We start from the raw sequence: 27,048 nt of genomic DNA, 5'->3' as shown, positions 1-27,048 counted from the left end.
CGAAGTGTAACCAATTAAAAAGGCCATACATAAGATGGTTGACGAAAAGTGTTGCCAGTCTATAATTTGGACGCTGATGTGGCTAATGCTATCGATTAGACCCGACATCTTTCGCTCAGTAGCGCAATTGGTCACGGTATTTAGCAGCTACGATCGATATGAAGTTGCATTATCGTGCATGAAAGCAAAGGAATGCTGATTGGGGCGGCGCTAGAGTTGACCGCAGGTCTTTTACCGGCTATGCGTTCTTTCTGACAGGTTGGATCCTGGAATTAGAAAAAGCAGAACGCGTTGCCTTGAGTAGTACCGAGATGGAATATCTGTCTCCAGTGAAAAAGGCGTTACATCTGCGACGAATTCTCAACGAAATTAGTTGTCGCGATGTGCGCACATCAACCGACTTATTTGGAGACTATCCTGCAAATAATCCTGTGCACCATGCAAGGACGAAACACATTGATATTAAAAATCACTTCGTGAGAGATGTTGTTGAGAGAACCGACATTAAATGGAATATGTATCAACTAATGAAATGATAGCGGACGTATAGACGAAGATTTTGTCAAAAAAGAAACACAATGGGTTTTTGAAATTGTTAAGCCTTAAATAAATATGCCGCATTTCTTAAATATGGCAAAGTCCCAAAATGTCGCGACTTCAACCTTCAACTAAAAATGCGTTTCAAAAAATCCTACGTATGGTCAGATTTGCTATATGGCATGGAAATATGGACCATAAAACTCTTCGACATGAATACACTGCAAGCATTTGAAATGTGGCCTCTCCGGAGATTGCTCAAGATACCATGGACCGACCAGGCTTCTAATGAAGAAGTGCTGCGAAAAGTTCACGGCGACAATCAACTAATCAAGTGTATTAAACGACGAAAAACTTCATATTTGGGGCATAATATTCTACGATGCAGGAAATATTAACTATTGCAACGCATATTCCAGGGCAAGATTGGAGGAAGAAGAGGTATCGGGCGTAAACAGTTTTCTTGGTTGAGAAACATAAGGCAGTGGACCGGTAACCGGTATACAACATGGAAGCAGCTAGAGATCGCGAATTATTTTCAAATATAGTTCAAATTTTAAATAAAAACAAAAAAAAAGAAAAAAAATTTAATAAATTTTACTACTTTTAAATTGAATAGTCGCTTACATTCGATTATGAATAGCCAATAAAGAAAAAGAAGAAATAAAGTATAAATTTTATTGCAATCTACATATTTTGTGAGCCCTCGAGCTAGTGCTTTATAAGGGGTTTTTCAATTGGCGCGGATCGATTTTGGCGCCCTGTGGCAGCCATTTTGTTTTGGTGACATCTGACACGATTGTGCTGTTCAAATGATAAAACTTTATTATCAAAATGAGTGTTCATTAACGCAACCGTTGCGCGCATTCCGCCCATTTTTCGGTAGACGTGGTGGCCCTTCCAATTTCGTATGGCCCATATTGAACCATATGGACCTAGACGACATGTGGTTCCAGCAGGACGGCGCTACGTGCCACACAGCAAACGCCATTTTATTCCATTTCAACATCTACCCGCCCTTATTGAAAAACCCTTTAGAAGCAACCCAACCGTAATGTCGAACATAATAGTTAATTAGTATAGACGAGATTTTCAAACTTATTTCTAATTTAATTAACACTTGTGACTCACTCAGTATTGTTTTGTCAATAAAATCAACAATCGCCATATAAAATCCTGTTAAAAATGTTATAAAAAAATTTTAAAAAGTTTACAAAATTATTAGTTTTTCATAAGAATTTCTAGAAAAATTTTTCTATTCAGTTTTATAGCTTTGAATATAACAAAGTGCAAGTTTGAAGTTGTTAGCGAGTCTCGTCGATTTTTTATAATTTTTTTCCTGTTGATGTTTCGAAATTTTTCGGTATAAAAATCGGAAGTCGTGAATTCATTATATAAGTACAAAAAATGTGCAGCATGGTGATTCATGATCAAAAAGAAAAATGATCAAAATATCAACAAATTTTGAGCCACTTCAAGCTTGCACTTTATTCAACTAAAATTTAATAAACTGTAAAACTGCGTATCCAATTTTTTTCCAAACATTCTAATAAAAAAAAATTTAGATTTTCTCGAATTTCTAGAAATCTTGTACAAAGTTTAAAACTTGAATTATTATGGCTTTTGTTATAGGATGAACTATATCTTTATGAAGAAAAAACGAAAAAAACAAAAATCCAAATTAAAATATAAATAAAAAAATAGTAAAAACTTCTCAATCTTTAGGTGGTGGCGGCTTTATAATAATTGCGAGAGCTGCATAACGACATAGAGGAAAATTCTTAGTCATGCAAGAGCATCATATAAAAGATGCTACTTACGGGAACTGGTAAGGATACACAACAGGTGTCTCTGAACCTTAGCACACAGTTATAAAAATAACCACTTAGTGAATCACATGAATGTATGTGCCATAATACCAATTAGCGTGATTGCGGTAAGTGAATTCAGAGCAACTGTAGTTTTACTATGTATAATCAAAGCTGTCATCAACTCCACGTCCGGATTTAGTGTCTGGACGCTAACTTCCTGCCATAGCTGTCAAAGTACATACCCAAACAAACTTATATTGTTGCACGGAAATAAAAATTCTCACATGACGTCCACCTTGATGGGCGCATAAAAATCACCTTTTAATAAACAGCAAAGACAACTACCCAACAACTTATGGCCACATAAATTGGTAGCAACAAATGAGCGAAAAGCACATTACCGGCAATGTAGCCGGGAAATTTACGCCCAACAAAGACGAGGAGTGCTGGTGGAAGAAAATTCTATAGGAAATAGTTGGCAGCTGTGAAAAAAGGAAAAAAGCAAATAATTTGCTACTTTCTTGTAGCCCACAAACAGGAGTTATAAATATCTTGAGAAAGATGTGTAGGTATCCAAGTAAACACAAAAATATATGACAATACAGTAGCGGCAAAAAAAAAAAATTAAAAGGTGTAAATAAAACGGCAAGATAAAATATATATTGTACTTTAATTTCTAAGCAAATTATAAAAATGTACTTAGCATATAAGTATGCCTTATTTCACCTTTTCCCCCTTTTTTTTGTTGGGGCAGTGAAGTCACGTAGGGTTTACAAGGAAGCTAAAAAATCATTTTTCATAATTTTTGAAATTTTTAAAATTCACAATGTACAGCGACATTAGTGGTGGGCTTGCTTGTTTTGAGGCAAAAAGTTTACAAAGGTCTAATTGAATTGTGTATTCTTGAGCATCTTTGGAGAAATTACAATTCTGTTCTAATATCGTACATACCAAGAGTTTAAGAAGACATTTTTTTTTATTATTTTTTTGGCGATCCAGATATATACTTATGTAATATGTATATACTTCTATATACACATAATATAATCGGCACTTACACCTCTTTTGGGTGTTTGACCGAGCTCCTCCTCGCATTCGAGTTGTGCGTCTTGATGTTTTCCACAAATGGAAGGACCTACAGCTTTATCCCAACTCCGGTCTGTAGATGGTTCTTTTGAGGAATGACTATTATTCGAAAAAACTATTTTCTATTAATTGTTGTTTTGTACCCGGGCTTTCGTTCCTATGCTAGTCAGGCTACAACGCCTTTGGCTGCGGCGGCCGATAAGCACGATATATAGCATTAATTTATTCAGTAAATTTTTATATAACAATAAACATTTGAACAATATTTGTTTTTAATTTTTATTGCGAAAAAATAGTGACAATTGAGCGAGTGATAGTGAATCTCTCGAGGTTCTTCAATCCTTCCATTTTTAAATTTTTAAGTTTTTCGTAGTACTTCAAAGCCAAAAACCCGATTTCGCTAAACAAATCTGCTTTTTAGTTTTAGTAAAATTAGGTTAGGCTAGGTTATGGTGGTAATCGGCCCGTACGACCAACTCACTTAGACCTTACCGGTCCATTATGATACCACTGTGCGACACGGGAGTCGTGTTTATTTATCTTTATGAAACCATTTTGAGGCTCTTATGAAGCACATGATTTGTCTAATCCCCACGCCAGACAGTTCCGTAAGAGAATTGAAAAAGTGTTTACCTAGACAACATTCTCTGATTTTAACTAAGGCTGGACAATTGCAAAGAAAGTGCTCAACTCTTTCTTCCTCATCTGTACAACTACTACAATATTCATCGGAGAAAGCTCCTAATCACAAGAAATGCCTGCCAAATAGCCAATGACCGGTGACATAAGCCACGACCTTCGAGATATCATCTCTTGAGAGGCTTAGCAGTTCCTTTGTCTTTTTCTTGTTTATTTGCGGCCATAGTACCTTAGCTGTTACACATATATCTTCATTTCTCCATGACCTATTGGCCTCTTAGATAATTTAGTTTTCCATTAATAGTTTACTCGTGGCCATAGGTATCCCAATGATACTTTTGTCACTGAGCAGTTGTAGAGCAGTACCTTTTCTGGCTAGCTCATCGGCTTTACAGTATATGTTACAGTTATATGGTATTAATTTTGTCAACGTTGCTTCGAATGACTTGAAACAATACTCTTGAGATATATACATGTATATTTACGAATACAATAATATATAATATACTTATATTCGTAAAATGGGGTAGCAGTTTTAATCATTTGCAAAGTAAATGCCACTACAACAGAGCATAAAAAGTAATTGAACATCTCGTTATTTGTACAAATATTTTGTCTGAGATTATTCGTAGTGAAATTTTCCGGTAATTTTCTCGAGCACTTCAACCCTCTAGCGACCTACCAGAATGACATTTTATTCAGACGTTATAAAGAAGTGGTCTAAACATCTACGAAGTTATTACTGGGAAACTTTACTTAAACCAGATATTTCGCTCCGGCATGAATTTGAGCTCTTTCCTTATTTATTCTAAAAACTCTAAAGCAAAAGCTTGCAAATTTAATATAACCATAAAAAAATTTCCTCTGAGAACACAAAATATTTGGGTGTTTTACTACAGGTTGTTCGGTGGCAAAGTTAGGAGTTAATGGTATAATCCAAAAAGAAGTACTGATGACAAAAGTTAATTTCAAGAACTAATTACGTAATAGTGGATTTTACTTTTTACAAATTATTTCCTCTAAATATTCATCGCTACGTCGAAACACTTTTGGAATTTGGCTTGCGTACTCCATGCCATTCGCTTTAGATATTTTCTTTTAGTGCCGCTGTTTTAATAGTGGGTCTCCAAAAATAATTAAATGAGATGAAACAAATGAATAATAACCGGCACAAATAATGAAATTAACGCGGTCTCTCCCCGCTAATGCCCTCAACGGTTACGGAGTAACTTAAAACGTTTAACATAATTCTGCTACGGTACACACTTTATATGGTTCTAGAAATCATTACACTTTCAAAATGCTGGTGGACTGAAAAAGACGAGTAGATGGTTACGCAGGGTGTGTGTACATCAACGCAGGTCATTACTCAATTATGCAGTTTCGATCTGTACTTCACGGAATGTATAGGTTTTACTGGAATAAGTTTTCAGTTAGTTAGTTAGTTAGCTCGGTCTACTGTCAGAAACCTAGTGATAATATTTGGGTTGTTTCTAGATAAGTTCGTGCATTTCTTAAAGCGCTCGGTTATGAGATTTTAAAGTCCCTATGTGTCAGATTATATAATTGTCTTTTACACTCTCTATTGCGTATTTGTCCCTGCTCCTTCTCCTATTTGTAAATTCCGCTTTGCTGTTTTTGCACAAACGGATGGACCTACAGTTTTAAACCGACTCCGAACGGCAAATGGTTCGTTAGATTTTGAGCTAAATGAGCTGTTGAGTTTTTTGGTAGATGATCCCAGTATAATCCCCCATGAACTGAAGGGTGAGGGGGGCTGAATATTTCGGACCCTTGCACCTATAAAGGGAGTTTACGATTTTTGCTTTGTCAGCAAATCCATTTGCTTCAAAGTCAGAGTCTTCGGGTACCTAGAAAATCAGAAAATTCACATCTAATTGAGTAGAAAGTGATTTCGCCTTATTATGACATCCTTTCCATATCCAGTTTGTATGATGTAACCTAATGGGATCCGAGAACTTGAACTGCCGCTTGTGCCACATTGCTATCCCTATGGGCGTATTACTCTTATTTTGAGCACGACTGTATTTATTTTTGGCCACTGATAAACGTACCGCTATAATAAACGGCTGTTGTATATTTGTTGATACAATTATTTACACCAACTGTTAGATACCGGTGGCACTGTCATATACTTTACTATCAAATATTTGTATGCCCCTCGCTGTTGCTTTTTTGATTGTACATACCGTTAAAAGGCAAGAAAAAAACAACAAAAATAAACACCTAAAAGTATCCATTCACTCGTGCATTTTCGCATCATCGTCCAGCCGCAAAAATGCGAGAAATACGAAAATTCATGCTATTAAATTTTCTGCCAAGCGAGGTGAATGAGCAGACGAAGAAATGAAATAAAAATTAAGGAAGCATGAAATACATTTTATTGGCGCCATAAACTTCACTTGGTTGGACATTGAAGTGTGCCCTGCCTGGATGGGCATTGGGCAGTGGGGTGGGGTGAGAAGCGGTAGTATTTTCTTGCAAGCAATATTCCTATTAAACCCTGCAGCTCTATGATTTTCATTGTTTTAGTACAATATTTGTTTGCTCTTTCACTTGATTGTGTATGTTGTAGAAAAAACTTACATACTCATGTGAACACACACTAGAGTTTGCTCGTTTGTTAAGCCAGTCTTTCCATTGCATTTAGAGGTTTTTTAGTTGAATGCCACCATGCCATATTCAGCTTAATGGCAATGTTTGTTTGTTTTGACCAAAATGCACACCCAGAGTTCGACACTTTACGAATTGCTTTGAAATAAAATGGTTTTTTGTTTTTGTTTGCATGTCTTTTTTTGTTTTTGTTGTTGCGTAATTTTGCTTTTTTTTTTGTTCAGTTGTAGAAATAAAGTAATGTTTAACGTATGAGATTCTAAGTGGCGACTAAGTAATATTTAAAGAATTTTTTACAAAGGAATGTAATGTTGCGCATACGCCGCGGCAGTTTGGTTTGTTTGATTATACTTAAACAAGTACGTAAGTACATTCTGCAAATATGGCATGTTGTCTTCAGTTAATCTATAGATAGACAATAGGCAACAGATTATTTCACCAGTTTTTTTTACCTTCCGATTTATTCGAAGGAAGAGGACTAAGAGGAGGAATGCGTGGCTTTCAAAGTTCTTAACCAGCCTCTTAATCCTAAGATGTCGAAATTCTTCTTTCTAACGAAATAAAAAGAATTAGTATCATATTCAATCCGAAAGAACATTTGTTATACGTATTCTCACGTTTTTAGGCGGCCGCCGTAGCCGAATGGGTTGGTGCGTGATCACCATTCGGAATTCACTGAGAGGTCGTTGGTTCGAATCTCGGTGAAAGCAAAATTAATAAAAACATTTTTCTAATAGCGGTCGCCCCTCGGCAGGCAATGGCAAACCTCCGAGTGTATTTCTGCCATGAAAAAGCTCCTCATAAAAATATCTGCCGTTCGGAGTCGGCTTGAAACTGTAGGTCCCTCCATTTGTGGAACAACATCAAGACGCACACCACAAATAGGAGGAGGAGCTCGGCCAAACACCTAACAGAAGTGTTCGCGCCAATTATTTATTTTTTTTTTATTTATTCTCACGTATTTGCATTTTAGACATTTTAAACGGAGTTATTTTGGTTGACCTCTTCCATGGCGAGACTTTTTTAAAACTGACGCCTAGAAGTCGGTAGTGAAAAGTTCCTCGTCGGTACCTTACTCTAAGTCATATCCGACATATTGCGAGCAGACAATTACATATACAATTTTACCCGATGGAACAACGCTTTAAAATTATTAATTTTTTTAGGAAAATGGTTGATCTTTAAATATTGTTCGCAAAGTTCGTGATATTTTTGGTGCAAAGAAACGTTTGAATGAGTTAACAACCCAAAGCTTGCTGGGAAATTTTCAAGAAACTGGTTCTGTTGAAGATAAAAAATGGCTGGCAGACTAAAACCTGAATGTGCTGTTGAGAATACTGCTGCTGTAGCGCAAAATGTTGCTGAACAACCTTCAACATCGACATCGTGCCGTTTTCAATAATCATCAATAGGCATCCATGACTCGACTGTTTGGTGGATTTGATCTGTAATAGATGCTCATGGTGAATATTTAAATGATGTAATTTTTTACAAATAATTGTTAAGAGTCATATTTTGAACAAAAATATTTAAACATAAACCAAACTAAACTTTTGAATGTTTCATTTTAAAACAACATCTAGGCACGTTTTTTGAAATATTCTTTATGAGCGATTCCATGTTAAGTGATTCAAGTATTTTGACCATTGGTGCAATTTTTTCTGGTAATTAGTTTAATTGTAGGCTTCAGCATAATAGGAAGCTATTACGATTAACTGAAGCCTACAAGCCTACAATTAGCTGAAGTAACTTTTAAAACAATTTAATAATTTTGTTTTTTACTCTATGTTGAAAATTGTAATAATTTATATCTGCTTTTTAAAAACAATTTTTGGCGAAAAGAGAACATCTTTTGTTAAAAATTTATGAGAAATTTTATTTCCTTACCATCTTTGAAAATCACTCCCTATATTTTTCTTAAATCATTCATTAATAGCTGACCTAAATTTTTAAAATATGGCACAAGTGCTCGTTTATTATGTCGTTGGTCGATCGAAGCGTCGCCACTTACATTAAAAAACAAATGCACGGTAGTTTTCATTGGTTCGCGGTACGTATTCGAATATAACTCGCAAAGTTATGAGAACCCCATTATGAAGCTTTCAGGGATTACTGGGCTTGATATCAGCTTTTAATAAACAATTTTCCAGGAAATTTTTTATAACTAAATTAAGTAATTTTCCCAAGAAGGTATTTTTAGTGGTACATTTTATACAAAAAAATTAATAACCGAAAATACTTCACTTTAAAAACTCTGTACCAAAATTTTTCGAATTTCAAAGATATTCAAATTATTAAATTTTTTTAACTAACTTTCTATTGTACCTAAGCTTACAATTGAAACAGTTTTCAGAAAAATTTACGAGAAATTCCAAAAGTGTAAACTACTATGAAAATCACTATTTTTACATAGAGGTGTTTTTTATATCCGCATTCACTCCGCTCGGGAGCATGGGACCTCGACAAGACTTTCCCATCGTACACGGTTCTCGGCTGTTGTTTTGGCGCCGTCCCATTTGATGCCAGTAATCTTTAGCCGACCGTGACCTCTACTCCCTTACGGGTTACAGTCCAGTGCGATTTTCGTGATGTACCATTTTTATGACCTAACCATCGCCAATTTCTGCGTTTGATTTGCCATAGGATGGGCTCCTCATTCGTTGATCTCCACAGTGCGTCGTTGCTGATGGTATTCGGCCAGAATATTCTACAGATGATGCAGAGCCATGGAGGTTGACGAAATATTGTAGCCTCTGTGTGATGGTGCTAGAGACCAGCCATGTTGCGCTTCCGTACGACAATACTGACTTCGCACATGAGCTGAATATTCGTAGTTTAGAGCGCCATGAGATTTGCGAACTCGCCCATACTGTATGCATTCGCCCGAACGCCGCCATTGCTTCGTTTAGCCTGCAGTTGACATCTTCATCTGCTCCATCGTCTGTCGTGATAGTGCAGCCGAGGTGGCAGAAGTTTTCAACAAGTTCCACCGGGCACCCGTCAACCATTATAAGTCTTGCTTTATAGTGGTTGGCTCTCATAGAGAAGCTTTAAACAAATATCCGCCTAACAAAATATAAAACTCAAATGAAAACCAAACTATTCTATATGGAATTCATTTGTCTTTGGCGGTACCATCAGGCATTTAGTCTTCAAATTATGTCCCGAATGAGAAACTAGGAAAAGTTCGGATAATACCATACAATGAGGTGTTGGATGCAATGTGAACTTTGCTGAACTACTGAAACACTCAACATTGTACTAGATCTCTTTCCTATATATGGCCATATAATACCCATCCCACAGTGCCTGCTGAGAGACTATTTCATTTTTACTGGCCTGAAGCTCAACTACAGACCCTCTTGGGGTTCTTCTTCAAGCAAGATCTACCCGCGAAAGGAAATTCAAAATGCTCGTCTGAAATCACCACTTATACACTTGTAAGTAGAAATTCTGGATTGTGGCAAGGGTTTCCTAAAAATCTCTGGGAGTAATAGAATCCTCTAATTTGCTTAATATTGGGAGTATCTTTCAGGCAGGAAAGTTTGCTTTAATCAAAAGTTGCCAGTGAGTGAAAGGTTGTAAGAAGATACGTTACATTTTTACGTTGCTTGACAGAAAAACTGGGAATGGTTAAGCAGTGCAGAGCTCCATTTACGAGTAATAGCGCATTCAGCAAGTTCTTTAATTTTTTTTTTTTGGTTTTCAGTCACTGAATTCGCGGTTACCAATGAGTTATTAAGGGAGGAGTTCTTGATGACCTCAGGGTGTCTCAATAGCCGTCACAGTAACATCAGGCGCTCTGAAAAATGACCACAAATTTCATATGACCTGAATATAGCCGTGAAAGTAAATGGACTATAACAAGCCATTGGTCTATTTCCGCTCATTCCAAAAGATCAACAATATCCTACAGGTACAATGGATACTGTAGAAACTGTAGATATTAAAATTCTGTCAGCTGTCTCGAGCTTCTCCTCTGCAAATTTTTATGTAAAAATCAAGGTCTACTCTGGGCGCATTTGAGTTCAAATCTCTGCAGTATTTATCCAGCTGCGTCATCCACAATATTCTGGATTATTATATTACCTGAACAATAAATTCTATCACTAGTATAATTAGACGGCAGCTATCGCATCAAAACGGCAATTAGTTGCTACTTAGGTAATGAGTTCTTTACTTCCTCACCTAAGCTCTTTTCATGTGTCTCAAATAATTTTTACTTTGATTATAGAGGACTCAATCACAAAATGGTTGAAAAAATTACTGCGGTGATTATGTTACATAATTCCTACCCCATTTCACCCAAACTAGTTTCACAATGTAGAAAGGAGCTGCTCGGTTTGGCTATTGGCTTCAAATTGCCCGGTTTCCGGACACAGGAATATAGAGGGTAATAAGAAAGCAGACGAGTTAGCAAGAAAAGATCCGACACTAGACATAACAGAGTCGGTTGCAGTCGCTACCCCATTAAATACAATAAAAACATCCATGGCGTCTCACTACTATGCTTTATACGAAGGAAGGTGAAGCAAATGAATACGATTACAAGAAAAACATGGCCGTCGTACTAAATCCTGAGGACGAATTACCTGTTAGGAAGCTCTCGCTCAAACATTTCAAGTATTACTACAACTGGTCACTGGAAGGTAGAGGATCAAGCAACCAGACCTAACCTTCCTTTCAATCCATTCTGCAGAAGTTGTCAAGCGGTGGGGGTGAAAGAAAGTCTTTTCCACTATTTATGCGAATGTCGAGGTTTAGCCAGAACAAGACTTCGATCATTCGGTAAACCTTTCCTACAGCAAATTAATAAAATCGCAGACATAGAGATAACAAATTTGCTGTTATATCTGTATTTCACGAAATGAATCTGACCTACAGTTTCAAGCCGACTGCGACGGCCGATATATTTTTGTTTTTATGTGGAGCTTTTTCATAACAGAAATACACTCGGAGGTTTGCCATTGCCTGCCGAGAGGCGACCGCTGTTAGAAAAAACTGTTTCTTAATTTTGGTGTTTCACCGAGATTCGAACCTACGTTCTCTCTGTGAATTCCGAATGGTAGCCATGCACCAACCTATTCCGCTACGGCGGCGCTAGTCGCTAATTAAGATTATTTAGTACAAATACTGAACCACCTGAACAACACCAACATGTCACATTTTAACTTATCTATGTATGAATATTTTGTTCTATAAGCAACTTATAATAGTAGTTTTCTACACTACTACTATCGAAACTCGTTTACGATTTACACTTCCGTTTAGTTTTCGTCCTATGCCAAACTTTATTCAGTAATTTGATTCTCACTTCTTTCCTTCATTGCCATTTTTCTACACTTACCTGACTTTTCATTGGATCCGTATTCAGTTGACACATATAGCCACCGCGATCCTCTTCCGACACTGCTTTTATATGTAGATTCCATGTATTCTGATCCAAGTGACTAACACTGACACGTGGATTGTGTGTGATGACGTTCTCGTGTATCGCTTGAATAGCTTTTGTATCTGCTTTTAACCACCCCACCTGATAATGGGTCCGCGCAGACAAGTGTCGGCAGATAGCCGAATAGACAGCGGTAGTATTAGCACAAATGGCAGGAAAATAGCAACGAAGTGCCGGTAGGTGTTTGTAGAAAGCAATACAACAACAATGGACGTAAGCAGTCAGCAGTAATTGTAGTTGTTAAATCGCAATTGTGATAGTTGAAAGTTGATCAGCAGCAGTTAGGCGATGACGAGTGTTCATGTGGAGAAAATCGGAGAGAAAAACAGATTATGAAACAAAAGCCTCATTGGCTGATATGTTTGTGGATTTGTGTATATATGACTGACTAAGCGAACGCAAATGTTAACACACCACAAAATGCTTGTTGATAATTGAAAATTTTAAACGTGAAATCTAACTAAGATTGACATACAATTTTTAACGTTTTATTATTGATAATAAAATATAAATGAACAATTACTCCGCTAATAAACTAAATAACTGGCTGCTGGCAGAGTGAATAAAAAATAACTAAATAAAAAGGAATCGATATGATAAAATGTTTGCGAGACCTATATAAATTGTAATTAGACCTAAGTTGAATTCGTGATACAACGCGCTTAAAATATGCCGTCAAGATATGCATTTAAATTTCACATGATGTGCATTCCATACCTACAGCTCTGGGACTTATTGACAATTTTTGACAACGGATTTCTTTATTAATTAATTTCCATAAATTTTGTTATGAAAATGTGATTGATTTACTAACAAAAACTATACAAATTTATATTTCAAACTTTTTGCAAATCTACAAAAAAATTCACTAAAATTTCAAACTTTTTAATCAAAACTTTTACAAAAATTTCGAGCATGTAGAGTTTCAGTTCAAAGAAGTTTGGTTTAAAAAGTTAATAAATATCATCCTCTCAAAATTAGAAGCTTTTCTTCCATGTAAACTGTTTTCGCAATTAATTTAAATGAAGTTATAGACCCAAATTTAAGTGTACTGATAAATATAGATCGGCAATATTTGCAGCATTTTTGAAAAAAAAAATTATCGAAAACATTCTTTACATCCGTAACTAAGCAAACTATGGTTTACCATTTTCACTTACCCTATAACCACCCAAATGTCGCACATGGCATGTGAATGTAGCATCTCGACCCACTGCTACTGAGACATTTGATATGCTTTCCACAAATTCAGGTTGAAAGGTGAAACTTTCTGCAAAGAAAAGGACAGAAATATCGATTTTTAAAAAATGTAAATATTATGGAGAATCATTTATTTTATTTGGAATATATTATTATTGTTATTATTTCTTAAATATATCAAAAATACTTATATCTAGATTCAAGAAACAAAGTGTAGCAGCCAGTACATGCTTACGATTATTATAATGTTTTATTACTATTATTATAAATTTAACTTAACTTTCAAATAGATACATCATGCAAGAAGTCTATATACTCCGTCTTAGTTCGGCGAGTGAGACACGTATATTTTAGATTAATTCTTTTTAATTTAATTAATTCTATGAAAAATGAAGTCTATACAAACTTTTCAATTTGTTTCATGCTTTCTGCACGAGCTTCTGCTCCATAAGTCAATATCGGCCGTTCAACTGTTTTGTAGATTCGTGTTTTATTTTCCATGTTTCCACGGTTTCTTGCAGACACCCTGATATCTGTGCAAGATTTAGTTTTTTCCGTTGAAACTTCCATATTGTATTTTATGCAAGTTAATAGGACTATGAATAAGTTCGTGCGGTTTTTTTTCCGAAATTTGAAACTTTATTGACGTAAAATGGTTACAAATTTAATATTCAAAGTATTGTCCATCGCTTACTACTACTTTTTCCCATCTTTCTGGCAATTCACGGATTCCCTTTGTGAAAAATTCGGTCGGTTTTGCCGCAATCCACGAATCGATCCATTTTTTGACTTCATCGTAATTACGGAAGTGCTGGTCAGCCAGGCCATGTTGCATCGATCGGAAGAGATAGTAATCGGATGGCGCAAGGTCTGGACTATACGGCGGGTGGGGTAGGACATCCCATTTGAGCGTTTCTAAGTATGTTTTGACCACTTGTGCAACATGTGGCCGAGCATTGTCATGTTGCAAAATAACTTTGTCGTGTCTATCGGCGTATTGCGGCCGTTTTTCTCGCAGTGCTCGGCTCAAACGCATCAATTGTCGTCGGTAGACATCCCCCGTAATCGTTTCATTCGGTTTCAGTAGCTCATAATACACAACACCCAGCTGGTCCCACCAGATACACAGCATAACCTTCAGGCCATGAATATTCTGCGCCGACGTCGATGTTGAAGCATGGCCAGGGTATCCATACGTTGCCCGACGTTTTGGATTGTCGTAATGGACCCACTTTTCATCGCCAGTCACAATTCGATGCAAAAAACCCTTTCTTTTGTGCCGTTGAAGCAGTTGTTCGCATGCCATAAAACGGCGTTCAACGTCTCTTGGCTTCAATTCATACGGCACCCAATGGCCTACCTTTCGGATCATTCCCATGGCTTTTAAACGTTTGGAAATGGTTGATTGATCAACTCCCAAAGTTTTTGCAACCTCTTCTTGCGTTTGAGCCGGATCTTGATCGAGCAATTCCTCCAATTCGGTATCCATGAACTTTGGCGGCGCACCCTCGCGTTCTTCGTCTTCCAAGCCAAAATCACCACTTTTAAAGCGTGCAAACCACTTCTGGCACGTTCGCTCAGCTAGAGCATGCTCACCATAAACTTCCACCAAGATACGATGACTTTCGGCTGCTTTTTTCTTCATATTAAAGAATTCCCCGCAAAAACACATTATTTGGCACGAAATTCGACATTTTCAAGTGTGGTAAAAATATTGTTGTTTACGCTTCAAATAAAAAACTTATACTGACGTTTGTGCCTTACGACAGTAGCTCTCCAATGAATGTTTGGAAATGTGGATCGATGGAATAATAATCAAGTTACGCCATCTGTTGTAAAACCGCACGAACTTATTCATAGTCCTATTATAACAAAGCAAAAGCCTTTGCGGATTATCTTCGCAATCAGCTAACAAAACAGCGTCGTCTGTGTCACATATTGATATGTTTCCATTGTTCATTTTGTATCCAACCAATTGTCTAACCTCTGATACCATTGTGGGATCTCCAATGGTCAGATATCTACAGCTAACCAGCGCTGTTGATGTAATGGAGAAGATTGATGCGAATTAGGTTAGAGCACTGCCCCAGGCTGTCGAAGAAAGGACGACCCAGTGGCCTTAACCGTCTAGCTGTCAGACCCAGACATTAACAGAGAAAGCGCTCAATAGTCTTCTTCTCTGAAAGGTCCTCAAATTAAAAAAATTATTTATTTATTGCCAATTTTCTTGAACTTACTCTTACTCTGAAAGCAGTAGAACGTTATTCCATTTTTTGAAATATTGAAAATTCCATTTGTATAGGGTGCATTTTGTATTTCTCACGTCAAAATTGTATGCACAACAGAAGGTCTAAAAATTGCGTTCCATGCAAACCTATCTCCTGAAATGGTCCCCAACATTTGTAGGTGTTCGCAATGTATAAGTAAAGATCTCCAAATGTGTAAACATTAGTCTAAAAACTAAACTTTCATACGCACGTATCTTAGCCCGTTCGAATGTTTCATCTTCGGCGACCCCTGTGAAATTGTTTGCTTAAAATTTTACTGAAACATTGTAATTCTTCAAGTGACTTTCTTTAATAACCTTTCATTATAGTTGTTTTGAGAACGGGTCAAAAATGCCTACTAAAAGTTAGAGGGTTAGAATTTAGTACAAAAAAAGCCTAGTTAAATTCAACCACAGAGGCGTCATTTCAAAAATTTTATTAGGAGTACTTTTATTCGCGATATTTGTGATAAACTATTCGCATTTTCGCTGAATATTTTAAAACTTTATCCTTCGTAAAATAAATTCAAACTTTCTGGACTAGTACCATTTTCGGCAAAGATGGTCTGGGAGACATTCTCTTTCATAATTATTAGCATTTGTTCTTTTCAAGTAACCACCGTAGTACTGCGTAATTATTGTCGTTATTGATCCTTATTTAACAGGTTTGCCTTTAACACCCAACAAATATTTTTTTCGAATCTGCATATTAGAAATTGGAAAGTTTCCTTTAAGTTCGATTACAGTATATTATATATGACCTCTGATCTAACTAGCGGCAGTTCATACAGTTCGTAAACTGAATAAGCTTTGCTAATCAAATCCTTTAATTTGTAGAGAAAGCAGCGAGGCTGAGTGAATTAAGGTGCTGATCTAAGTAAGAGAAAACTTATGTCATTCCTACTCAAACTACTTACAAGCACTTATCTTTCACCCGACGATAGCTAAATAAATAAATAATAGGTAGCCAACACAAGTAAAAACTCGGCTAGCAGCAACTGCAGAAGCTATGTAGTGTGTATTTATTTATATATTGCAACAGTGCGTGTGAGCAGCGATGACCTCACATCATTTGCTCAGCTGCATCACAGACACCGCAATACAGCAGTGGAAAGCGCAATTGTTAACGAATGCTTACAAATATATGCACATGAATTTATATAATAAAGGGTTTTTCAAAAGACGTATCTAGATGTTGTTTTAAAATAATGATACTTTCAGATTTAATTATTTTTTATTCAAAATACGGCTCTTAACAACTATTCGTGAGAAATGGCATAATTTAAATGCCAACCATGATTACGTATACAGGTAGATTCCGTCAAATATGAATGACTATCTTTTGAAAACGTCCAGATATCGATGGTGTAGGTTGATCAGCAACAATATTCTCAACTGAAGTCCAGTTTTTGGTTTGCCAGTCCTTTTTCTATTCTCGACGGGACCTGTTTCTTAAAATTTTTTCTCCAACCTTGGACTCATTCGAACGATTATATCCACCAAAAGGTTCTTAAAGGTTGACCATTTTCATAATAAGTTTCAACAATTTTAACTACTTGACAAATGTTAAAGATGACATGAAAAAAAGACCATCTAAGAATTACTCACTACTGACTTCTTGGCGTCACTTTTGAAATACCCTTTATTTATATAAAAATATATGCACCCTTGTATGTGCAAACGTATGGCAGGTTGTTACAAGAGCTACTGCGTTACTTGTGGATTATGGTAAGTGAATAAACAGATTGACAAACAAGCTAACCACAGTCGGAACAAAAAAGGGGTGAGAGGTCAGCAAGACAATGGGTAAGACTGAAATGAACGGCAATGCTGACGCTTACGACGATGATGGGATGTGAAATGCAGTTGGAAATAGGCTAAGAAACAGAGTGCCGTACGACAGAAAGAGGGCACAACAACAAAAAATGTGAAGCAAGTAATTCAGTGAGAAGCGGAAGTGTGGCAAAGGAAGTGCGTTTGAATGATGCGAAGCGAACAATGCTGACGACTGACGCCAGCAGGTCAAACAATGCAAACATGGCCGCAAACAACACAAACAGTAAATGCACAAGTGCTTGTGTTGGCATGCACTGGTGCATGTGTGCGTGCATTGCGGGTGTTATGTTTGTTTGTGTGCATACAAATTAAATTGTGAAAAATTTTGTGGAAGTAATTCAAATGCATTTTAGGCCAGCGCGGCGTATGATCAACAAAAAAGGCAGTGGAGAATGAGGCAGCAGCTGCTATGAAAGAGAACAAGTATTTCAGTGGACCACAAATATAAATGTGTGCAGGTATGTGGTTTATTCAACACTGGCACTGTGCAGATAAGCTTTGTCGGTTAGTCTGATTGAAGGCACAATTATTCGGGGCGGCTAAATTAATGCGACTTTCACTGATAGGTAAACTAATTTTTTGAGCAGGTTATGGGATACTTTTTACATAGAAAATTCATTACTATATTCCGATTCATACTCGTTGTACTGAATAAATAAAAAAAGTGCATTTCCAAAAAACAAAAAAAAAAAAACAAAAACTTACTGGTTAGGTAATCGGTGCTCGAAACGACATATTTCGAAAAATCGTGTTACTGGTCCATTTTAGTACAATTCTTGCATATTTGTAGCTTAGATAGAAATTTATCCACCCGGAATTGTTCATGTTGTTTGGTCCAAATTCAGAATTGGTATGCTGTCTTGATGTAATTGACAGCCCACATCAGCTGGGGCTATTCAAAATTTGATTACGTCTATAGAAAACTCAAAAGGGCCTGCCAGTACTACTAGTAGAAGGACAAAGCACCAATAGAGCGTGCGTATAAGAATAGCGCACAGTAGTTGAACGACTTTGCCATGGTGTCGACCTTTCTAAACATGGAAAAAATTTTGTTGACACGAAGACAAGGAAAATCAACTACAAAATTTTATTTAAAATACTTTTTATTTACTTACACTTAAAAACAATTTCGTTAATAATATTAAAAAAAAAAAAACAAATAATGATTTACAACATATTCAACAAAATTTTTTCAATAATTGCACCTAAAATACTCTTACAAAGAAATTTGGATACCGCTCTTAATATAATATATTGGAAATTAACAACATAGTAAGATGGCAAAGACTGATGGTCTACAGCTCGAAAATTTAGAGTATTTTTATGAAGTTTTTTTACAATAAAAAAATGAAAAACGATATTTAAATTTTTTAAGATTTTTATTTAACTTCCGTTACATAGAAAAATGAAAAAAAGGTTTTAATTTAAAAATTCTAAAAAATGGCGCTGAAGTTGACCCTCGTGATAAATTGGACCTGTACGGTGTTGCCCAGTTTGACTCTTCTAAAAGGCGATTTTTTAAGAGCTATAGGAAAGTTTTTCAAAAAAACACACGTAGAATTCAGAAATTTAATTTTTATTTAAATCTATAGTACAGTCCATATAATTTAATGTTTGAAGATTATTTCATGCAAAGGTTGACTGCGAATGCGCTTCAAATGGTCCATCCGCTTAGTCCAATTTTGGTATACTCTTTCCAATGTTTCGGCCGGTATCTCACATATATAGTAAATGCTTTAATGTTGTCTTCCATTGCGTTAGTTGAAGCAGGCTTGTCTGAATAGACATGAGCTTTAACATAGAAATAAAATGTTCACCGAACTCGCCTCTCAACAAGTCCATTGTTACGCGTGCTGCGTGGCATGTGGCATCGTCTCGCTGAAGCCAGATGTCATGCAAGTCAAGCTCTTGCATTTTGGGCAAAAAAAAGGTTGATATCATTTCACGGTAGCGCTTACCATTCACAGTTACGTTACGATTCACAGCATCTTTGAAAAAGTACGGTCCAATGATACCTCCAGCCCATAAACCGCACCAAACTGTGACCCTTTCTGGATAAATTGGTAGCTCTTGCAATTCTTCTGGCCGATCTTCACTCCAAAATCGACAATTCTGCTTATTTACAGAACACGCATTTTTATAATAAAATTCAATGATTTGCAAGCGTTGTTCGTTTGTAAGACAATTCTTAGTTAAATTATAGGCCAAACTGAAGATGTTTGACAGTGAAACAAAACACGAAACGTGCGTCAGCTGTTTAACCCAACTGTTTAAAAAGATAATAGCTTAAAAATAACCCTTTATTTATCTGAAACACAAAAAACAAAAAAATTTGTATTCAGTGTGACTGTAGCTTTGTCCCGTACTAGAATAAAAAAATTAAAAAATTTTTGTGATTAAAATTTCCGACGATTCGGTTGAATATTTTTGGACAAGACCATTCCGAAAAAAGATGTTTCGAGATAAATGAGCTCTATCTAGTTAATGGGCTGTAGAAGCTATAATATTGGGAATTCCCGCATGAAATCTTCACAGTATATTCTTAAGATACTATACAATCGAGATATCGAAAAAACAAAAAAATCGATTTCTTTAAATTTCTATAACACCGGGTCCTCTTAACTATAGGTTATGTGAGCGAAGGAGAATCGAACTGTGAAATTTGAAAAGCATTCAAAAATCTTGACTTCCAGTTTAAAAACGAGTTTTGCATACCTGTGTGTACTAACAGGCCTGTCATTTAGTTGAATATCAAATAATTTGAAGTTTTTTATTGGTGTTAGAAATAAGAAGCTAGGACTTTCTGAATGGCATTTGAATTTTCAGTGTATATTTCCCTTTAAACTCAATATTTTTCACCTTGTTTGCGTTTTTTAAATTTCAGCTTTTTAATTAGAGTCTTGAGAAAATTTCAAGGTATGCAGTTTTTAACTCCTTCTTCAATGCTCATCAAGTGTGTTAATTTTGGACAATTTTTTTTCTTTGCATAGTAATTATATTGAGAATTGCCTTGTATGTGAGTATAAAGCACGTGTTCGGAAGGCTTTTATATGGAACGAAAAGTTCAACACCTCAGCGAAAAAACTAGCACCCTATTTTTTTCTACCAATATTTAAAAAAAAATTATTTTTAGAAGTTTATGATTTCGAGCTGACTATTAAAATCAAGAAATAATTAAATTGTCATTTACATCTATCTAACCTAAAAGGAAGGGTTCAATAGTACAGAAAATTCTTTCCTTGCAACTGAGAAATGTAGCAATTTAAATTGGAAGATCTCATTCAAGCTGCTGCCGTACCGCAGCCATAACCGTAACCATAGCAATCAGCTGTTCTGATCAGACATATGAGAGTAACTGTAAACGATTATATGGACCAACCCATAACGCCATAACCATAACCGTAGTTGAATGTATCTATTGAGTTTTGGTTTTTCCCCGTAACTATAAGCAGCTGTAAAATACTTTACTTTACTTTATAATATTTCATATTTCCGATAAAAATTTGGATATGAGAAATGAATGACGAAAAATTAATTGACTTAGTAAAAAAATTATTCGTATTTTTATGACAAAATGCAAATGTAACTAATTCTAATTCAATATCAGCTGTTTATGGTTACAGCATGACTAATCGACAAATGCTGTAATGTTGCGGCTAAGGTTATGGTTACGGCAACACTTATTGCACCTCTCAATAGGAATGGGCTATAAAGCTGCATACCTTAAATATTTTAAAATACTGAATAGAAATTTGCACATTTTGATGTATTTTTTTTTTTAATTTGTTAACTTTTTTTATTTTTTTTATTATATTGTAAAATGTACTATATTTTCAAAAATATAAAAGAAGTCATTGTTTAAACTTTTGAACACAGGTGCTTGTACGATAAGTTCAATGCATATTGCAGGCCCAAAACAAAAAATTGTATTTGGTGCAAAGAAAAAAAAACTTAAAAAAATTTTAAATAAAAAATTGAAATTAATTTTTTTGTTTACTTAAATTAAGAATTTTTGTATAGGTGGCTTAGAGGGAAAAGTAAAAGATTCGTATATCTGTATTTTTTTTTAACTTATTTGAAAAAAAAAACCATTAAAATATTTTAAATACATTTTTCTTAACGTTTTTTGCCCCAAAGCGCAACCTATCGGAAGTTTTTGGATTAAATAAATTCCAGAAAGAGGAAGACCTTTTGAAGGTTAAAATATTTGTATTTAAATTAGTTTTGGTATTTCAAATACTCATGGGCGACCTTGTAGTTTGCATGGGCGAATTTGTAGTTTAAATTGAAAGAAATAAACGCTTAAAATCATCAACCTGAGGAAACTGAGAAACCACTTTTCTATATACAACCCATGCTTGAAGAAAGACCTCTGAGAAAAATATTGTCTACCGTGTAAATAAATTGAAAATTCCACAAAACTTATAAAAGGGTACGCCTCTTCTCCCCGTCTGCAATATTTTATTATTATTTTATATTCTGAGGTAAAATATTCAATATTTACTACGGCAGTTTTGGTGAATTTTAAAGCATACATATTCACAAACAAATATACGTTAATATGTATGTACTGTACAATTCGGACGTAATCGTGGTTTTTTACAACAATTAAAGTATAGTAAAATGCTGAAGCTCTTAGTGAGGATTTCCTTGCTGCCCGCGAATGCGAACTCTGCTAGCCACAGTGCAGCTGGCGATGACCATTTACATTTCCGAAACCGAAAGTCTGTGCCAACACACATATGCACATTTACTATATATGGCATTTAAGTCGGCTTGCATATTCTGAATGTGCATACAAGTATGAGTATTAAATATATATGTATGTATATATGAATACTTTGAAGTACATACTCGTACAGACGATATTAATGTTACACATCTGTGTATACATATGTATGTACATGCGAAAAAAGAAAGCATTCGCACAACTGACCGTATTTATTTTGTAACTCACAGAAGTACCATATAACTTACATATGTATGTACATAAATTTTCCAAAGCAAAAAAAAAAATTCATAATAAAATATATGTTTGTATGTAATGCATGCATACACACAACACAATCTTTGGTGTTGTTTTTGGTGTCTCTGCCTGCGGCTACGGCCTCCAATCCGTTTATAATGCCTCTGTCAGCATGCGTCCATCCATATGTCCTTTGCTTTTCTCCCTTGGCCTCACCACTGAGTTCCTTGGCATGTTATGCACATTCCCACTCTTGTTGATGGTCATTTGGCACACGCAAACATACATACATTGACAATCCCAAACATGCACTTGTTTGTAGCTGCTTGAAGTCATTAATAATATCTGGAAATTTGTTGAATAATTTGTTACCGCTATGATAAATTCACATGAAAGCTGCGATTTCAATCGCAGCAGAGTTGGTTTATATATTTATTTTTAAGAATTTAAAGTTTTCCATTAAGAGGAACTCTAAAAAATTAAATTAGTGACGTTTAAATAACATTTGATGGTACTCTTTGACGATACCCGCTCTATGGCTGGGTATGAGCTGGTCATGAATGAAATTAACAGTTTAATTTGTGATCCATTTTTTCTTTCTTGGGTATTGAATTCTACCTTAAGAATACAGGCTCTTAGATTATAATCTATTATTGCTCAGCGTACTTCAACGGAAAGTCTCTCTCTTGTAATCTTTTGGAGCGTGTCTATGATCATGGCGCGGCCTGCCAGGAGATGCGGTGCGTCTAGCAAAGACGAAAGAAAGCTCGCATTTGTTATGATCGCGCAAATAAGTTCACGAGCCGTATATGCACGCTCATGCTATATTAGTTCTTTCTCGAGACATAGCTATGGGGTGCCTGGCAGAAGGCATAAAATGCAACGGTTGGATTACCAGAATAAAAATCATGCTGGAGTCCGATAAAGGTAAACGGCGGGCTGGGATATCAGCCCAAACGTCGATGGAAGAAGCGATCGGTGAGTGTATAAGCCGCGTCGCCAGCGACTGCACCTCTGCTGGGATTGGAGCAGGTTCTAGCTGTTGTAATACTACTGCCACTATAAGGAGTTGTGATGCCAGGGTCCCTGTAGACCCGGGTCGTAACTCCAACAACAACGCCAGCATGCTGCAACGTAGTGATGCCATAGTCCCAGTAGACTTTGATCACGAAAGCGACATAATGGAGAAGGTAAACAAACAGAGGTTCAAGGCTAAAGCGTAATACAAGGCGGCGATCAAGCTCTGCGCTCGTCTGGAAAACCGGACCGATCTTTCGAAGGAGAATAAGGATAGGTTGGTCTGAGCAACAGTCAAGTTTGAAGAATGTCGTGCGTACTTCAGGGACAAAAAAAGGTGTGAGGCCTCGGATACCAAGTTTGAAAACCGTATTGAGGGAGAGCTAGCGAGTAAACGGGAGCGATCAACGGAATACAAGAGATGGTGAGAGATTAAAGCAAAAGGATGATTCTACTGTCAATATAAATCCAAGGACGACAGCTAGAACTACCGTATTCCGGCTATGCCCAAAGCGAATGTTCTTATCCCTCAAGTGGTAAAGCCAGAAAATGAGCTACGGCTACTACAACAGCAGATCCTGATGTGCCAACGGGTGATTAGAGGGTGTTAAAGGTCATCAAGCCGGTTAAAGGCGAGGGACAAATTTACATCCTCCAAATCAGAAAGTTGGCCGAAGATATTTTATACCCACACTTCGGAAAAATATAGTTAGGCGTGGGGAGCGTGTATCCCCGCCTCAAAAACCGGCATCCGAAGGGCAAAAACCACAACACGCTAGTGACAGAGGAGATTGAGCAGGACCTCAGAAAATCCTTATTTCTTCTCTAAACCTTCGTGAAGGTGAACGGATATGGAAACCAGCCCCGCGATACAACCAAAGGCAAATGCTGAATATTCTACAAATTAATCTTCATCGCAGCAAACTGGCCTCAGCCGAACTTCTTACTCTAGAGGAGGACGGTTACGACATGGCCCTTGTATAGGAGCCATGGTTAGCCAATATTTTCTCAAAAAAGCATTCAAAAGAAGTAATAAAATATAACATAAGTATTTATAAGACAAAAACCATTCAGTTTTATTACAAAAAAAAAATTAAAAATTAATATATCTACAGGGAAAATTCAATCCATAAGTACAAAACATATAAAAATGAAATGGAAATTAGAAAAGAAAAATAAATTTGCAACTATTAATCGTTACTTAACAACAAGCGTGCATATTTCTTACGTACTGGACCAAAAATACTATCATCAGTAGATCTGTCAGATATTATGCCAGATATGTCCAGCCCATCTGTCGGGTTTGATTCCAATTACTAACGACTTCTGTTGATTTTTTCATTGTAATAAAGTCTGTTATCAGCGCTAGTTTTTTGCTTTCTCGAGTTCTTTATACAAGGTGGCGAAAAAATAATCCCCTAACGAAAAATGTATACCTTTTGTAAATGGTATCGTACGTCAGTTATATATGACTAGACAGCTGTGGTAACCAAACACAGCGAAAAGGTCAAATAAAAATTTTCCTCACTCAAAATTATTTGTTTTATCAAGTAAAAATGATTCAAAAACAAATTGGATGATTAATTTTGCACCACCTAGACGCGACCCAAAGATTGCTATGAAATTTTAATGGACAGCTTGTTTGTAAGAGGCATAAATAAGACAAGTGTTAAGCGTGTTCTGCGATTTTCTGCTAACGAAAAAAATTGATCAAAGAAGTTGCATCAAATTTGTGTAAAAAATTGAATTAAGTGCTCAAAAACACTTGAACACCTGAAATCTTAACAGTGGAATACGGTGAGAGTGCTCTGAGTAAAAAAAAATGTTTACAAGTGGCACAGTCTTTTCACAGAAAGTCAAGAAGATGTGAAGGACTACACATGGAAGGAGGACACATCAACAACCGATTAAAATGTTGCGAAGGTGAAGAAAATTGTTATGAAAAATCGTCACAATTAGAGAAGTTGTTGAGGATATCGGCATATAGGTTGGCTCATGCCATGCAATATTTTCAGAAATTTTGTTCATGAAGCGTTTGGCAGCGAAGTTCGTTCCGAAAATGCCGAATTTTGACCAAAACCAACGTCGCTTGAGCATCAGTAATTGTTGAAGGATGTCAACGATGATCCAGATTTGCTTAAAAGGGTCATAACTGATGACGAATCAGGGGTATATAGTTTTCGACATGGAAGCCAAAGTCCTATAATCCCAATGGAAGAGTCCAGGAGAGCCAAGACCAAAAAAAGCACACCAAGTTCGATCAAATGTCAAGGTTTTGCTTACTGTTTTCTTCGATTACTATGGGGTATAGCAACTTAATTATATGAGCATAAGTTTAGTTATGGTGAGACATATATTTTCCAAAATTTATTTCAACATCAGCGCCACCATGCCAGAAAAAGGGCATATTCTGCATTTCTTCTCCAATTTAAAATTTAGAACCAAAATATCATTTAACTCAGTTAAGAAATACAGGGAAGGAAGGTTTAATAAAAATGTGTTGTATTGTAAAATAATAAAATTGTATTATATAGTCCCCAAAATTATTACAAAGGTACTACATACCAAAAAGTTTTGACTATTTTCTTATTTTTGTTTTTAATCGCATAATTTACAAAAACTCGGCAATTTTCATCAAAATCTTCAACTTTTTAATGAGAATTTTCCTTTAAGTTGGGTACACAGTTTAGTAGTCAATTAAATTTTGTGTAGCAAAGTGTAAGTTTGAAGTCTGCCAAAATTTTCGTTCATTTTTGAGAGTTTTTTTCCTGATGATGATTTGCTTGTTTCGTCCTCTGACGTGCATTTATTATCAGGTCAGTCCATAAGTTCGTGCGTATTTTACCCAGAATTTCACTTTTGTATGATTTTGGCATACAAAAAATTATTCGCGGACCATAACGGAACTATTTATATGTTCTTTGATATATTGTGCATTCAACAAGTGATTTTAATCGCGGATAGAAGCACGTGTTGTAAAAAATAAAATGGAATCTTCGAACGCGTATAAGAGGCATATTTTGTATTTTTTTTATAAAAGCGGTAAAAATAAAACAACTGCTGCTGCAGACATAAACATTGTTCACGGAGAGGATACCGTGAGTGTAAGGACTGCGCGTGGTGGTTTTCAAAATTCCAAAATGGTAACTGCGACGTGGAGGATGCCCCGCGCGCTGGTCGTCCTGAAGTCTTTAACTCCGACGCCTTGCTCGAACTCGTGGAAGCTGAGCCAAATTTGACAGTCGATATGATAGCTCAGAGGTTAAATTCTTTGCATGGAACAGTTCACAGGTAGCTGGTTCAGTTGGGAAAGATTTCAAAGCTGGGAAAATGCGTGAGAGTGAATGTGTGTTCTCAGCTGCCGCAACGTCTTGAAAATGAAAGTTTTTTGAACCGTATTGTTACTGGTGATGAAAAATGGGTCCCTTACAATAACCCTGTTCACAAACGCCACTGGTTAGATAAAGATGAAACACCGTAACCAACTCCTAGAGATGGACTTCACCCCAAGAAGATTCTCCTGTCTATTTGGTGAGATATGGCCGGTATTGTTTATTATGAACTTCTGGAAGCAAATCAGATGATAACTGCTGATTATTATTCC

The 27,048-nt window shown here is 36.1% G+C and overlaps 1 protein-coding gene and 1 long non-coding RNA gene across 2 annotated transcripts in view; one reads left to right on the top strand and one right to left on the bottom strand.

Annotated features, from left to right (window-relative positions):
• The window catches only part of LOC129239323 (uncharacterized), a 55,637-nt gene extending 52,711 nt beyond the window's left edge, over positions 1 to 2,926 (top strand). Inside the window, exons 2-3 of the long non-coding RNA XR_008581832.1 lie at positions 2,263 to 2,473; positions 2,548 to 2,926. This is a non-coding gene — a long non-coding RNA (uncharacterized LOC129239323). The remainder of the gene's footprint in view (positions 1 to 2,262; positions 2,474 to 2,547) is intronic.
• The window catches only part of LOC129239322 (lachesin), a 118,804-nt gene that overhangs the window by 53,291 nt on the left and 38,465 nt on the right, over positions 1 to 27,048 (bottom strand). Inside the window, exons 2-3 of the mRNA XM_054874758.1 lie at positions 13,320 to 13,429; positions 12,055 to 12,240 (exon numbers count right to left, since the gene is read on the bottom strand). Coding sequence (XP_054730733.1) covers positions 12,055 to 12,240; positions 13,320 to 13,429 — 296 coding nt within the window. The remainder of the gene's footprint in view (positions 1 to 12,054; positions 12,241 to 13,319; positions 13,430 to 27,048) is intronic.

This window comes from Anastrepha obliqua, chromosome 2 (genome assembly GCF_027943255.1).
Source record: "Anastrepha obliqua isolate idAnaObli1 chromosome 2, idAnaObli1_1.0, whole genome shotgun sequence".
Classification (NCBI taxonomy): Eukaryota; Metazoa; Arthropoda; class Insecta; order Diptera; family Tephritidae; genus Anastrepha; species Anastrepha obliqua.
The sequence above is the reverse complement of the archived record's forward strand: the minus strand, read 5'-3'. Positions and strand labels throughout refer to the sequence as shown.